Source organism: Engraulis encrasicolus, chromosome 12 (genome assembly GCF_034702125.1).
Source record: "Engraulis encrasicolus isolate BLACKSEA-1 chromosome 12, IST_EnEncr_1.0, whole genome shotgun sequence".
NCBI lineage: Eukaryota > Metazoa > Chordata > Actinopteri > Clupeiformes > Engraulidae > Engraulis > Engraulis encrasicolus.
This window is the reverse complement of record NC_085868.1, coordinates 18,445,862-18,462,381: the sequence shown is the minus strand read 5'-3', so window position 1 is coordinate 18,462,381 and position 16,520 is coordinate 18,445,862. Positions and strand designations below refer to the sequence as shown.

Below are 16,520 nucleotides of genomic sequence, written 5' to 3'. Positions count from 1 at the left end.
GTCCAGTGTCATTTTCAATTAAACTCCCTGGGCATTTACCCACCCAAAAAACTTGGAGATTCAACCCTGAACTACTTACAAACACCAAGTTCTGTGAATACCTAGAAACGCACATAAAACTCTTTTTTGAAACGAATGATAAAGATGACGTTTCACCCACATTATTGTGGGAAACCTTTAAGGCATATTTCAGAGGTTGTGTTATCTCTTTCCAAGCATCCCTCAAGAAGAGTAATAAGGAACACCAAATAGAATTAGAAAAACAAATTAATCAGTTGGACAGGGAAAACGCTCAACAACCCTCTCTGGAAAAACACACGAAGATCTCTGCGCTCAAATACGAGCTGAATAAAATACTGTCTGATAAGATTAGCAGAGCCTTTGTTTTTGCAAAACAAAAACATTTTGAATTTGGTGATAAACCGCATAAATTACTTGCAAGACAATTGCGTAAAATTGAAAATGACAGAGCAATTCATAAAATCAACTCAGGAGCGGGAACTGCCCTGACTTCACATAAAGACATTAATGACAGATTCACACAATTCTACAAAAATCTATACACATCTGAGCATAATGCATCTCCGGACGTGGCACAGTCATTTCTGGATAAATGTAACCTCCCATCCTTAAGCGAAACAGAGCGTGAGATCTTAAATGCAGACATTAGCTGTGAGGAGCTATTAGCAACTATTAAATCACTAAACAATGGTAAAAGCCCAGGCCCTGATGGGCTTAGTAATGAGATTTACAAAAAATTTGGACTATTGTTGGTTCCATACCTGCGTGCTTTATACACACGGTCATGTGAGGATGGTGTGCTACCCCAAACTCTAACTGAAGCTACCATCACTTTGCTATTAAAAAAAGGAAAGGACCCAGAGGAAGTGGGCTCATATAGGCCAATTTCCTTATTAAACACTGACCAAAAAATTCTAGCTAAGACGTTAGCCAAGAGGCTTAATGCCTTTATGGGCAAATTAGTGCATCCAGACCAAACAGGGTTTATTCCAAATAGAAACTCCTTTTACAACCTAAGACGTGTCCTCAATGTCATGCACTGTAGCAGACCACCCACACAAGACCTTGTCATCCTTAGCCTAGATGCTGAAAAGGCCTTTGACCGGGTGGAATTTCCCTACCTCTTTGCTGTCCTGGAAAAGTTTGGATGTGGCTACACCTTTCTGTCCTGGATCAAGCTACTGTATAATAATCCTTGTGCTAAAATACTTACAAATCGGACACTGTCTGCCCCATTTCAGCTGGGTAGAGGTACTAGACAGGGCTGTCCACTTAGCCCACTACTCTTCGCCCTAGCCATAGAGCCGCTTGCGGAAACTATTCGTGCACATCCTGGCATTCATGGCTACGACACAGAATGCACTAAAAACAAGATCTCTTTGTATGCAGATGACATATTGTTATATATCACAGAACCATCAGTAACCATTCCTGCAGTATTGGACGTGTTTAGTATGTTTGGAACCTTTTCTGGGTATAGGATTAATTGGGGTAAAAGTGAGCTGCTACCAATACGACTGGGAGACCAGGAGTGGCTTAAACAGCTCCCTCTACGGGTGGTCCATGACAGCTTAACTTATTTAGGAGTGACAATCACCAAGAACTACAATGCCCTTTATAAGGCCAATTTTCCGGCCTTGCTAAGAAAACTAGAACACAACATTCAGTTTTGGAGAACGCTGCCAATTTCCCTTTTGGGAAGGGTCAATGCCATCAAAATGATCTTTCTCCCTCAGATACTTTACCTTTTTCAAAATCTGCCTATATTTCTCACTAAATCTTTCTTTAAGAAAATAGACTCCATCGTTCTTCCATTTATATGGAACTACAAAGCACACAGAATTAAAAAGGAACACCTATGTAAGCATAAACCTGTTGGAGGGCTAGCACTACCGGACTTCAAGCACTACTATTGGGCTGCTGGGTTGCGCTCTATCGCACACTGGTTGGAGGATGCCCCTTCACCTTTCAATGGGTTGGAGATGGAGCGTGAAGACTGTTTGCCATACTCAATAAGAGCAGTTTTACTAGCACCTGTGAAGGTCAGCAAAACATATTACAAGAACAACCCTATAATTCATGATACTATTAGGACATGGAAACAAATGAGAAAACATTTCAATCTTGGTGTGCTGTCCTCTCTGTTGCCTGTAGCGGCCAACCCGACATTCACCCCCTCCACCTTAGATGGAGCGTTCAATGTGTGGAGGGAGTCTGGGATAAGAAACATTGGGGACTTGTACATTAAGGGTACTTTTGCCTCTTTTCAACAACTCCAGGAGAAATGTAAATTACCAAAGAATCATTTCTTCAGATACCTCCAGATTAGGAACTATGTCAAAACACATCTCCCGGATTTTGAAACGGTAGCACCCAATGCTTTGGAGATCTCCATTAAAATGTTTGCCAGGTCACACTCCATTATCTCTCAACTGTATGGCACATTGCTGAGCATGAGTTCTCCCAAAATGGATGCCCTAAAAGACAAATGGGAAACGGAGCTTGGAACCCAAATACCTCAGTATGTGTGGGAAGAATGCCTTGAACATATACATGACTGTTCCATTAACACCCGACACTGTCTGATACAATTTAAAATTCTACATAGGCTACATTACTCCAAGGTCAAGTTACATAAAATATTCCCAGACATATCGCCATTGTGCGAGAAATGTGAATGTGCGGAGGCTACCTTATCACACAGTTATGCCCTATGTCATAAACTACAAAAATATTGGGGTGACATATTTAATTTCCTGTCTAGGATTCTGGAAGTCCAAATAATCCCAGATCCTGTTCTGATCATTCTGGGAATATCTGATGAGCTCTTAAAGCTTAATGTAGCACAACAGCGTCTCCTGTCATATGGTGTCATAACGGCCAAGAAGCTGATCCTTTTACATTGGAAGGACAAAGAGGTGCCCTCATTTAAGCACTGGCTTTCAGACCTGACCGACACTCTTCACCTGGAAAGAATTAGATGCATCCTAAAAGAAAAACTGAGAGAGTTTGAAAAAACTTGGGAGCCATTAGTCTCTTACCTTCATTCAATAACTGACTAATATGACCACAGCGTAGCACTCCTGGGGGAGGGTGGGATGGGGGGTGGGGGGGATAGGGGGGTTGTAGTCCTGTAGCTCTTGGAGCTGTTACTTAATCTCTTTACAGCGGGACACTGTCACTTATTGTGTTTTTGTTTTTATTTTCAGTACTTTTAATGTTATTGTCATTTGTTTTTATTGTCCCTATTTTATTAATAGATATTGTTGCTATACCTTTTTTGTTGTTTATGTATGTGTCAGACTTTTTCTTAAAAAGGAAACATGTAAATGTCAAACAAAGTGCCTTGAAAGGAATGTTTCACAATAAATATATTTGAAACGTAAGAATATTGCTGCTGTTCAAGTGAACATAAGACATAATTAGAATCAGGAAAGGAGAAAATGTCACCCATGTAAAGAAAAGTGTGTGTGTGTGTTTGAGGGAATGTGTGTGTGTGTGTGTGTGTGTGTGTGTGTGTGTGTGTGTGTGTGTGTGTGTGTGTGTGTGTGTGTGTGTGTGTGTGCGCGTACCTGCCTGAGAGACAGAGAGAGAGAGAGAGAGAGAGAGAGAGAGAGAGAGAGAGAGAAAGAGAAAGAGAGAGAAAGAGAAAGAGAGAGGGGGGCTGTGTGTATGTGTGTGGTTATTGTCTTCTGTTTGTATTGTCTATTTATGTGAGTGTGTGTGTGTGTGTGTGTGTGTGTGTGTGTGTGTGTGTGTGTGTGTGTGTGTGTGTGTGTGTGTGCGCGCGTGGGTGTGTGTGTGTGCATGTGTGTGTGTGTGTGTGTCTGTGTGTGTGTTTGTGTCTGTGTGTGTGTGGTTAGTCTTCTGTATGTATTGTCTTCTGTATGTGTGTGTGTGCATGTGTGTGTGTGTGTGTGTGTGTGTGTGTGTGTGTGTGTGTGTGTGTGTGTGTGTGTGTGCGTGTGTGTGTGTGTGTGTGTGCGCGCGTGCTTGTGCGTGCTTGTGCGTGTGTGTGTGTGTGTGTGTGTGTGTATGTCTGTCTATCCGTGTGTCCGTGTGTGTGTGTCTGTGTGGGTGTGTCTGTCTATCTGTGAGAACGTGTGTGTGTGTGTGTATGTTTGTGTGTGTCTGTGTGTGTGTGTGTGTGTGTGTGTGTGTGTGTGTGTGTGTGTGTGTGTGTGTGTGTGTGTGCGTGTGTCTGTGTGTGTATATGTGATTGTCGACCCTGGATGTGGGATATAGTGTCTTGGCTACGCCTGGCCCGCACCGGCAGCCAGAGTGCTCCTTCCATGTGTGTGTGTGCGTGCGTGCGCGCGCGCGTGTGTGTGTGTGTGTGTGTGTGTGTGTGTGTGTGTGTGTGTGGCAGCAGGCGTGCTCCTTCCGTGTGTGTGTGTGTATGTGTGTATATGTGTGTGTATGTGTGTATGTGTGTGTGTGTGTGTGTGTGTGTGTGTGTGTGTGTGTGTGTGTGTGTGTGTGTGTGTGTGTGTGTGTGGCAGCAGGCGTGCTCCTTCCATGTGTGTGTGTGTGTGTGTGTGTGTGTGTGTGTGTGTGTGTGTGTGTGTGTGTGTGTGTGTGTGGCAGCAGGCGTGCTCCTTCCATGTGTGTGTGTGTGTGTGTGTGTGGCAGCAGGCGTGCTCCTTCCATGTGTGTGTGTGTGTGTGTGTGTGTGTGTGTGTGTATGTGTGTGTGTGTGTGTGTGGCAGCAGGCGTGCTCCTTCCATGCCCTTCAGGCCTCGTTAGGCTCTCAAAATGTCAGTCTGTCAATCAAACTGGAGGCCGGGAGCCATATTCGCAGAGGAAAAAAAACGTCTGGTGTGTGTGTGTGTGCAAGTAGTGACAACTTATTTCACTTGCTGGCCCCGCTACCGCCTCAAGACTTGTCATCTGAAATGTACAGCGTTCTATAGTGTGTGTGTGTGTGTGTGTATGTGTGCGTGCCTGTGTGTGTGTGAATGGGCAAAAAAATGTCCCTCATTGGCCAATGCCCAAATAAGGTGGTAATGTACAGCTTGCTAATGTGTGTGTGTGTGTGTGCAGGGCCGGTTCTAGTCAATTTGGTGCCCTAGGCGAGCACCGATCTTTTCTTTTTGTGGAATTTGACATTGGCATCTGTAAACATAGTGTCATACATCTGATCCAGCACAGCTGATCCAGCACCATGTACTATACTATGTACTGAGTGCCCATTAAAAATCATTGTCAATGTCAAGTTTCATGCTTAATTTTGCTTAATAATGTACTTCTGTGGGCCGTGGTGCCCCCTAAGACATTTGGCGCCCTAGGCGACCGCCTAGTCTGCCTATGCCTAGCGCCTATACCTTTCGCCGCCGTGTGTGTGTGGGTCAGAGAGTGTGAAAGAGCGTGTACTGTATGTCCTGTGTGTGTGTCCATACATATGTGTGAAAAGGAACATGTGTTTTCTTGCATTATATTTCACCCATTCATGCTGTCAACGCCTAAAGACCACGGTCACAAATGCACCGCTTTCTAATGTGTCTACACATGCATATTTCAGAGCCGTGGTCTTAATGGCAGAAACATATGATTCAAAATATTTTTTTCTATGCCTTATTTATGATAATGGTGGCTATTTTAAATATGGAGTCACTTAGTTTCTCATAAAATATGAATCAGTTGCCTATGAGAAAATAGGGAAAGGAATATATTCTGATTCAAACATATGAACTGCACATTATGAAAAGATGGTAAACCTTATGACAAGCCTTGATACGCATGTCCAAATGTGTTTCAATGAGTCTTTGAAATCGAATTGCAAGTAGCATTTCCATATCCGTTGCTACCACTTGCTTGTTTATTTATTTATTTTATTATTTGCTAAGGTGCAATATCGTCTCCCATGCGCCGTTAGAGACATTTAAGTAGCCAAGATGAAAGTTGAAAATAAGAAAGAAATATTACAGTGCCATGCATCAAGTGTCTTTCATTTTTTATATTCTATTCGAAGAGGCGGAAAAACAGACAGATGGAGAGGACAGAACGTCAGACACAGACTAATGTGCCTAATTATAGCAGGAAGACAGCCAGACATGCAGACAGACACACAGACAAACACAAACAGACAGACAAATGGAGAGGACAGAACGTCAAACTGCCGTAATACGCCTGCTTATAACAGAAAGACAGCCTGACATGCAGACGGACAGACAAACTCAGACAAACAGACAGAGATCAAAGGTTAGACATACATTTCCAAGGCAAAGCAAATTTGCCACAAAGTAAAAAAAAATGTGTTGCAAATTAATTCATCATCTTGCAGGATGTATTTACCGTAGATCCAGACTCTTCTCAAACATACTGAATCAAGTCTATGTTTTTATTGTGTAGAGGTCTGTAGTCCTATGTATGTCTATGTCTATGTCCTCGGATGGTATAGAGAGAGAAACGTAATTTCATTTTCCTTGTATGACTTGAGCATATGAAGAAAGTGACAATAAAAGCTGACTTGACTTGACTTAAAGAGAACGAGACAGAAAATCGTTCTCGTTGCATTTGTCATGCCAAGTGTGAATGAGGCTGAACTAAGAGCTGAAGCCATCTATCACCCCTGGGCCTCGTGCCCCCCAACCAACTGCTACAGATTAGTGGAGGAGCACAAGGATCCATCTCTGTCTCCCACTCCACTTAACATCATCAAAGGTGCCGGTGAGCAACACACACACGCGCGCACTCTCGTATGCGCACGCAGGCATACACACACACACACACAAGCAAACGCACTCCACTTAACATCATCAAAGGTGCCCGTGAGTAACACGCACACACACACACACACACACACAGGCACGCATAAGCATACACGCGCGCACACAAACACTTGCACGCCCACCAGTGTTAATTTTGTCAGCTTTTTTTGATTTAGTCGTAGTCTTAGTCACAATGACGAAAATCAATTTTAGTCTTAGTCATATTTTAGTCATTGCCTTCCCAATTTAGTCTTAGTCTTTGTTTAAATGACGAAAATCAATTTTAGTCATTTTAGTCATTTTAGTCAACACTGTACTTAATAGAACTTCTCCACACACTGCTTCTCTTTTTAACATATATCATTGACTGGACAGAATAAACCTTCTCCCTGCACTGCTTCTCTTTTTAACATGTATCACACTGTGCAGAATGAAACTTCTTCACACACTGCTTTTCTTTTCCTCTATTGTATTTAACACCAGTGTTAATTTAGTCAGTTTTTTTAAATTTAGTCTTAGTCTTAGTCACAATGACGAAAATCAATTTTAGTTTTAGTCATATTTTAGTCATTGCCTTCCCAATTTAGTCTTAGTGTTAGTCTAAATGACGAAAATCAAAAAAGTGCTTTGACGAAATATTTTAGTCATAGTCATGGTTGACGAAATTAACACTGACGCCCACACACACATACACACATACACACACACACGCACACATAAGCAAACGCACTCCACTTAACATCACCAAAGGTGCCAGTGAGTAACACACACACACACACATGCGCGTGCGCACGTACACACAGATGCACGCACACACACACATGCACACAAAGGCATGCAGTTGCCCATGCAAGCACACAGACACGTAAACGCACGCACACACACACACACACAAGCACGCCCATGCGCGTACGCACACACGCCGCACACACGCGCACACACACACACACAGGCAAACGCACACATGCCATCTGCACACTCACACAAACCTGAACAAATCCTACATGCAAACACACAAAAATACTCGCACACACAAATACACGCACACACACACACACACACACACACACACACACACGCACACACAACACATACTGCACACACACAGTACACACACCCATCATAAGACATCTGAGAAGGATCATGCATGTGGCTAATAGCTTGTAAACAGATATCTCCTTACGAGTCGTCCTGCCAACACCTGACTCGTTACGACGAGCTTACGAGAAGACAACACTCATTAGCACCTTCGCAGAGTAGGGGAGGGGGTCAGAATAATGTGACACGAGGTCAGACACACACACATACACATACACACACGCGCGGACACACTCACACACACGTGGGTGCGTGGACACACTCACACTCTCACACACACACACACACACACACACACACACACACACACACAAACACACACAAACACAAGCACACACACAGACTAAAGCCAGACACAGGAACGAAACAACCTCTGACTACTTCCCAGCATCCTCCATGTCAAAACAAAAGAAACAGCAAAGAATATGTACAATTGAACCATTATGACAAACTGGCATGCACCCATACCAGAAGCCAAGAAAGCACACTCACGTTGAGATTAAAATACAGATGCGAAGAGTGAAGCGAACAGATTTGGGAGGAGAGAGAGAGAGAGAGAGAGAGAGAGAGAGAGAGAGCGAGAGTAAAATATAAAGATAAAGAGAAATAAAGAAGGAAAAAGAGAGAGAAATGAAGAAAGAGAGGAAAAGGGAATGAGACAGAGAGATAAAGAGAGAGAGAGATGAAAATAGAGATCGAAAGAAGAAGGTAGATACAGCACATAGTGCAGCGCTGTATTACACCGCTGGGTGTGTGACCAGGGTGATAGTTATTACAATGCCGTGCCATACCATCCCAACATTGTAGATCTTGCTGCAGTGTGCCGCAGATTTGTGCTGGTAACGTTAGTGTCGCTGGCTCACTTTCGGATCGTTTCCCCTTGATAGCTTGCAAAAGGTACCTGACGCCATGCGCGCCCGCCGAGCCATGAGAATTGGGGATGTGAGATCATCACGCACACACACACACACACACCTTCAGGTTATCTCTCTCTCTCTCTCTCTCTCTCTCTCTCTCTCTCTCTCTCTCGTCTCTCTGTCTATATTACCTAGGGAAGCTCCGGTACAATAGAGGTGGCCTAAATGCATAATTGTAGCCGTTAAGTTGTAAACAATCCTGAAGCCCAGCCGAGCTCAGCTCAGCCCGAGCTCATCTCATCTCATCTCATCTGGCTTCAGGCAAGGGTACCGTAGGTTAGGTTGTTTAGTTAGGCCACGCAGCGTAATGATTGCTGGAGATTACAATAAACAAGGAGGAATACGAGATGCGGTGACCATAGGGGCCACTTTATATCTTCTAACAAATCCCTTGCTACTGTGCCTGCATGGGCCGTACTGTAGAGATGTGCTGAATAAGACACATAGTCTTGCAGTGTTCCCTAGCTGCAGCAGTGCATGGTGAATGGTAGGATCTTAGGAGGAATACATAAGACTACATAACATTTGGACGTAATATAATATACACCTTGATCTAACCAGGACCCTAAATTAACTTTATTCACCACCAGCCAAAATGGCTAATAGATGTAAAACATACCAACCAAACACGCACTCACTAACTAGTACTGTAAGTCTTTTCTACCAGCCCAACTGAAATTTCACCAGCATTTGGCATGTTGGATGGTGTTAATTTAGAACCCTGCATCTAACCTACAATAACCTGATTGGAGAAACAAATAGAAGTGGCTAGTGTTTGAATTGTAATGCCAAAGTCAAATTAAAGTTTGCAACTGAGTGTCCAATGAGATCCTAATCTTTTTTTCTTCTTCACCCTGTCCATAAGAGAGAAAATAAAACTGCACACTCAAAATTTGTGTTTTTTCTGCATTACCAATCAGCTCTTTTTACAATTCATCCAAGTGATTTAGAAATTGGAAACAGTAAGCAGACTTCAAGTCCACAAAATGCGGAGAGGGAAGCGTGACACAAGGTCTGCATCTGAGCACAGCAATTTAACCCGTGTCCTTCAAACCAGACTGAGACTAAATAGAAAAGGAATAACGAAAAAAAAGAAAGAAAGAAAGAAAGAAAGAAAGAAAGAAAAGTTCAGCAATTTAACTCCTTCAACAAGACTCTTGTTACAAGAGTGAGACTAAAGTAAAGAAAGAAAGAAAGAAAGAAAGAAAGAAAGAAAGAAAGAAAGAAAGAAAGAAAGAAAAAGAAAGAAAGAGTGAAAGAAAAGTGCAGTCTTTCTCAACCAAGCTTTTCTCATCAGTAGGAACCCCTGATGTCATAAAACCAGAGACAGGCAGTGCTGAGTTATCCTTCAGACCAAAGGCCAATCTCTCTCTGAACGACAGGGGAGCAGGTCATGCACATTGTCCGCTGCTGTTTCAATCTAGAGTGCTCATAAAGTGATGTCTTCATAGTCTGGCAATCGCACTAGACCCACTGGCTGACATAATTTCGGGCAAATGAGCTGCCAAGAATAGATAGGTAATACCTTGACAGAGTTCATCGCCTCCCACATTTTTAACCACAATTCTTTTCGTGGAGTCATCTGAAATCTAGAATGCCACTTTTGTCTTACATAATATAATGTCATAACTCTATGTAAAAGGACAATGTATGTATGTACATGTATGTATGTTGTATGCATGTATATACATGCATACAACATACATACATACATTGTCCTTTTGTATGTTGTATGTACTGTATGTATGTATGTATGTATGTATGTATGCAGGCCTATGTATGTATGTATGTATGTATGTATGTATGTATGCAGGCCTATGTATGTATGTAGGTCTATGTATGTCTGTATGTATGTATGTATGTATGTATGTATGTATGTATGTATGTATGTATGTACAGTATGTCTGTCTGTCTGTCTGTCTGTATGTCTGTCTGTATGTATGTATGTATGTATGTAGGTCTATGTATGTGTGTTTGTATGTATGTATGTATGTATGTATGTATGTATGTATGTATGTATGTATGTATTAAGGCTGTAACGATATTGCATCGAACCGAGGGATCGCGGTACGCAGACCCACGAACCCCTATCGCGAACCTTCCTCGCAGAATCGCGATGCGCCCTTTTAAAGTTCTTACCCCTCAGTCTATAAAACAGCAGGATACAGGCAAATGCTTGCATATGCGCTTAATGCTTGCATATGCGCTCAAAGACAATTAGAAATGGGGCGCACATGAGCGAGTAACACTTCCATTCTCCCCTCTCTCCTGTAAAATGTTCCGTCCAACCAGCACGTGCATTGGTTGTTATTCATTGCCGCCCACAGCAACCTCCGCGAGACAAAAAACTTCGGCAAACGTCGGAAGGTAAAGCACGAAGAAGGCTTTATCAAACATGTGAAGATGTTTTTGATTCATGCATGCGCCGATGTATGTTGAGTGGAGATAGACGTTGAGCGGAGAGAGAGAGAAGGAGAGCGAGAGAGCGAGATGCTCCGCCTGACCAAATGTTAAATCGCTACGCTCATAAGGGAGTGTCTGAAGTCGGGCGAACGTTTAGGTCGATGTGGATATTAGGCAGCATTATTTCCTCCCCACATTGACCGCCTGCCTAGCGAAAGCATGCTCCATTTCAGCCACTGCATCTATTCCCGCTCTTGACAAAATGTCAAATCACAAAACCAAACAATGGACAACGTGCATGTTGCATACTGAGAACATAACTGAGGTTCATTTCGAGTTTTGTTTGTATAAACGTGTGCGCGCTGCTGCACGATCAAAACAGTTACAAAAATATTAAACATCAAAATTAAGTGTTGCATTTATGTAAGTAACTTAATACAACATGTTTCCTGACGAAATATGACCAGTGTTGTTTTCAGTTAGCCTAATGTTTGGATATTAATTGGATAATGTTTGATAATGTGAGACAGTTGTTATAGGCCTAGGCTATGGAACCCTGACCCTTCTCTCTCCATCTCTGCCTCTCACACATGGTCAGCATCTCAACATGATTATGATCTAAGCCTATTAGTAGGCTAACCTTTTTCCTTGTTGAATTAATATCCCTTATTTCTCTGTGCTGTGCTTTGATGTGAACACCTGGGGAACAGGTTGCAGTGGTAGGCCTATATCTGCAACATCATTTAGTAGACCTACAAAATTAATGTAGGCAGGTAAATGCAAAAAGAAAGCATAGGCCTATATATAAATATAGCCCATAATTTATTTTCTTCTTATTTTTTCCCTTAAAAAATATCGTGGAGCGTATCGAACCGTGGGTCATATATCGTGATACAAACCGAATCGTGGTTTGGGTGTATCGTTACAGCCTTAGTATGTATGTAGGTCTATGTATGTATGTATGTATGTATGTATGTATGTATGTATGTATGTATGTATGTATGTATGTATGTATGTATGTATGTATGTAGGTCTATGTATGTATGTATGTATGTATGTATGTATGTATGTATGTATGTATGTATGTCTGTATGTCTGTATGTATGTATGTGCAGTATATTTATATTCATATGTTTGTATGTATAACGATGTAATTACTCTCCAGAAGGGCCCAGTAGGCTACACTTGGCAATTGAGATCCTATGTATCACATTTATCCGTCTTTCACTAATTGCATGCATGTCTGTTGTACTACTTGAATGCAGAGGTCATCTGTAGGCAGGAACTACAATATGCTGTAATTCGCTGAGGGAAATGATGTTGTTCAGTCAAGATGACGGGGGTGTTGGATATACCAAGTGGTTCTCCTTGTGATATCTTATTATATCATAAATATCATGGTAAACTGTGATGTTAGTCGACATAAGAGTCCAAACTATAGTAAATAAGTATTGGACCATCCATGCGTATGTCTTTCCTGCTATGTGCGTCAACTGCTCCGCTTCACCACCATTCCTTTATTTTACCTCTTTCTGAGGTAAAGCTTTTCAGTCCTACTGAATGAACTAGCTTCTTCCGACAGCTACGCCTCATATGCTAAACTACTGAGTGACTCATCTGCCACGCCACACAGATGTCATCTGGCATAAATGACTGTCATTATAACAATTTCAACAATTTATTCTCGGATCACAAGACACATGCACTTCCAGTTCTGCATCTAAGCTACAGAATATTTACCCTTAGCGTAGATATCACCACGGGAAATATACAATAATGATGTGACCTCTCTGAAAACATCTTTCATGGTTTTCTCCAGTGCTTTTTTTTATTAAGGCAGCCACCTTGACAGCAAACACCTCCAACCCTGAATAGGTCTCCTCAAAACATACTAGACATTAGGTATTGCAAATGGAATTTGAAAACCTTTGTTAACTTCAAAAAATTTATACTATTTGGTTTTTGGGGTTTCATTTCACATTTTACATGAAACAAAGTACAGCGGCCTTTCCAATCATGATATTAATGTCTGAGTTATGGGTTATCCCAAACCGACTGTGACTGCATAATTGTCTGAAGGAAAAACTTTCCTCCTACACATGTGAACTTGGCAGTGAGATAAGTTCACAGTGCACACCATACCAGCCATGTCTGAATTCTCATGACTGCCAAGGTCTTAGACATAAACATTTCCGATGCCAACGGTGGTAAAACCAGCTCAGCTTAGCAATAAGCATCCCGGGAAGCATGGCATGTTAAAACAGGAGGAAGACTACAAGGGAAGACACTGAGAGATGTTTGAACAGTGAATAATTGCCTGTGACTCGTGTTGCCTAACTGTGAGAAAAAATATTGTCTTTCATTATCGTACAATGATGCATGCAAAATGTGATGCTGCTTCTGCTTGGAATCCGTAATCCCGGCTACACAGAGGAATCCTCAGAGGGGCAATGAAGCCTTACTTGGGCTACCAAACACTTCAATCTGCTGTGGGGTGGCATGCTTTCCATGAATACATAACAACATAACTGCCAACAGCTGGCAATCAGTCTCTGAAGTATGCACAGTTGTAAAACTGTAATTGCAATGGGATGTACTACTAAGTTATTATTGTAGTGGTAATAGAGCTAGTAGGCTTTAGTAGTAGAAATGTTTTAGGCCTATTAATGCAAACGTAGGCCCTAGTAGCCTATAGCCTATTCACCAAACTGACAACACAAAGAGTTGATTTCTCTTATATTATAACCATGCATTATCATATTTTGTGAAGGCTTCTAAAATATGAATAGTAGCCTACTTTGTTCCCTACAATGACAGTGAACTAATGTCCTAACCCAAAAGGGTCCCGTGGTCTTACCGTGGGCACAAATAATTCCTTCCGCACAGCCTACACCTATTAATTCTCAATGCCGTCATACAATAAATGTAGCTTAATAAAAAGAAGGAGAGACGGCCTCAAGCCAAAAGGAGAATGCAGGTAGTAGCCTGATTGTAGGCCACTGCCTTGACCACTAATGGAATCACAAATTGCTAGATGACGGCGCGCGTCTCGCCTCACCGTGGCAGAGGCTTCTGTCCTCGCCGTAGCCTAGCCCCCGACAGGACTTTACAGTGGCAGGGGCTTCTGTCCTCGCCGTAGCCTAGCCCCCGACAGGACTTTATAGACGATGTACTGCGCAATTGCCTCTCGGGTTTGGCGAAGGAATGTTACAGGCTAGTTAAGAAAGTAGAAGGATATTTGATGCTCTCCTCGACAGTACGCAGGGCAATTACTGTCGTTTACAGTTGGCTACTTAATTTAATTTACATATCCCGCTCGGTCAGTAGATTGCTGATCCTTGCTTGTTTGCTCTACCTATTCTACATCAAATTTTGGACACGATATTTAAAAAAAAGAGATAGCATCACAAATATCAAATTTCAGTAAAATCCCATTTTCTCGCGTATTGATGTAATGATAGCAGAAAATGACATCCTCCATGTACTTATTTGTGTGTAGGGAAGGAAATTTACATTACAAAAAAATTGGTAGAAATACGGCTCCTAGTCAAACTTTAATCGCACAGAGACTTTCTGCGTGATCAAATCGATGATGAAACGGCCAAACCGCAATTAGTGCTCCAGAGAGAATGCAGCAGCAGCAAGACCTTTCGGATGAGCAATCGAACTGAACTTATAGATGGCATAGGCTCAGAGAAACACAGTGTCAGGTCGGTTGGCATACCTCTTAGGTCAAACTAGTGCCCAAAAATACGAATGCCACACAATAAACCAATTATTCCATAAGTACCCTCAACGCACTTACACTGACATCCTCTTTTGGATAGCTGACTGGTTTCCTAAAAAGCTACCCCAGCTGCATCCTAATTTTTGTGCACGTGCATTGGACGTCAAATTGGCGGGGCACTAGTGTCACAGCAACGAACGCTTTACCAGAAATTAACTTTGCCTGTCAATAACGCATATTTCTTTTTCCATGACAAGAATAAGAACAGATAATAGGGGCAGTTTAAACCCGTCTTTGCCGACGAGTCCCTCTTACCTTGTTCGGCTCCCACCGCTGTCAGCAATTTGCCCATTGGAAATAATCCCGATATGGTTAAAAAGGCTAAAATAAAATCGGGCATCGTGGCTGAATGGTGAACGGCCACCGCACGTTTTGCTCGCTGGTCCCTAGCCCTGCTTCGGGCTCTTCGATGTGGTGTGCACCGTTACCCAGCGATTCAAGGGGCAAGTTAGTCTCTCAAGTGAGACAGCCAGCTTCTCTCTGCTCTGCCTGCTCCTTGCAGGACTACCAGGTGTATAGCGGCGAGGACTCGGACAGACGGTGTGAGGCTGAGCGCGAGGATAACGACGTATGAGGGAGGTGTGGGGTAGAGACTCGGTGGCGTGGAGGCAAGGAGAGAGCGCGTGTCAGTGTGTCCAAATTCGTTTTTTCTTCCGCTGTCTGACTTTTTGATGCAGTAGCTGCTACGTGTCCTAATCATCCTCTAAATCCATAGATGCAAAAAAGTATTTCTTGAACTTTTAACAGCATGCGGCGCAGGTGTCTTGTAACCCCATGCCCCTCCCTCTCTCGGTCGTTCGCTCTCATGTCACTTTAATTTCGCATCCCCATAAATATATTTTGTAATTACAATATAAGAGTTGCTGGATCAATGTTAGGCAACTGACGGACGTTACTCTGCGCCATAGATTTAAAAAAGCATGGGGGGCAAAAAGAAAGAAAGAAAGACAGAAAGAAAGACAGAAAGAAGATGTAGGGGGAATGTAGAAGAGGTAAGAAAGGTAGAAGAAAGTAAGGTAGGAGGAGGTGTGGAGTGGAGTGGCCCAGATTATGTCCTTGTATCTGCTGTCAGGATGTTGGAACACTAAGTCATGACCTCCAGGAGCAGCTGCCTCTCTCCCATGCACCCCCGGGTTCGCACACGCTCAGTCCGTCCTGAGGAGATGGCAAGCACATGGCTAATGTCTCCACATATGGGAGATGACCATTCCTTGACCTTTCCGTCATTTTTTTTTTTTAATAATTTAGTTTATTTATTTATTTGTTTATCACACCTGGGAAGATTACAGAACTGTTACCTGACCTTAAAAACTTCATCCTAATTTGGCGAGAGAACTCATTTGGGGTGTGTGTGTGTGTGTGTGTGTGTGTGTGTGTGTGTGTGTGTGTGTGTGTGTGTGTGTGTGCGTGCGTGCCCTTTCATAGAGGATACATTTTCAGACAAAATAATTCAACAGTTTATTTTTTGGTCAGACCACATCATACAGGAACTTAGGTCAAGAGTGTCACTCAGAACTTTCTTTTTTCTTTCTTTTTTTTTAGATACTTTCATGGGTTTTTAAGGGCCTTTATTTCGGATAGGAC

At 42.5% G+C, this 16,520-nt stretch overlaps 1 protein-coding gene across 1 annotated transcript in view; it reads right to left on the bottom strand.

Annotated features, from left to right (window-relative positions):
* The window catches only part of LOC134459383 (low-density lipoprotein receptor-related protein 1B-like), a 628,069-nt gene extending 612,485 nt beyond the window's left edge, over positions 1-15,584 (bottom strand). The window contains exon 1 of the mRNA XM_063211727.1: positions 15,192-15,584. Within this exon, the coding sequence (XP_063067797.1) occupies positions 15,192-15,276 (85 nt within the window). The 5' untranslated portion in view covers positions 15,277-15,584. The remainder of the gene's footprint in view (positions 1-15,191) is intronic.
* Positions 15,585-16,520: the final 936 nt, after the last annotated feature.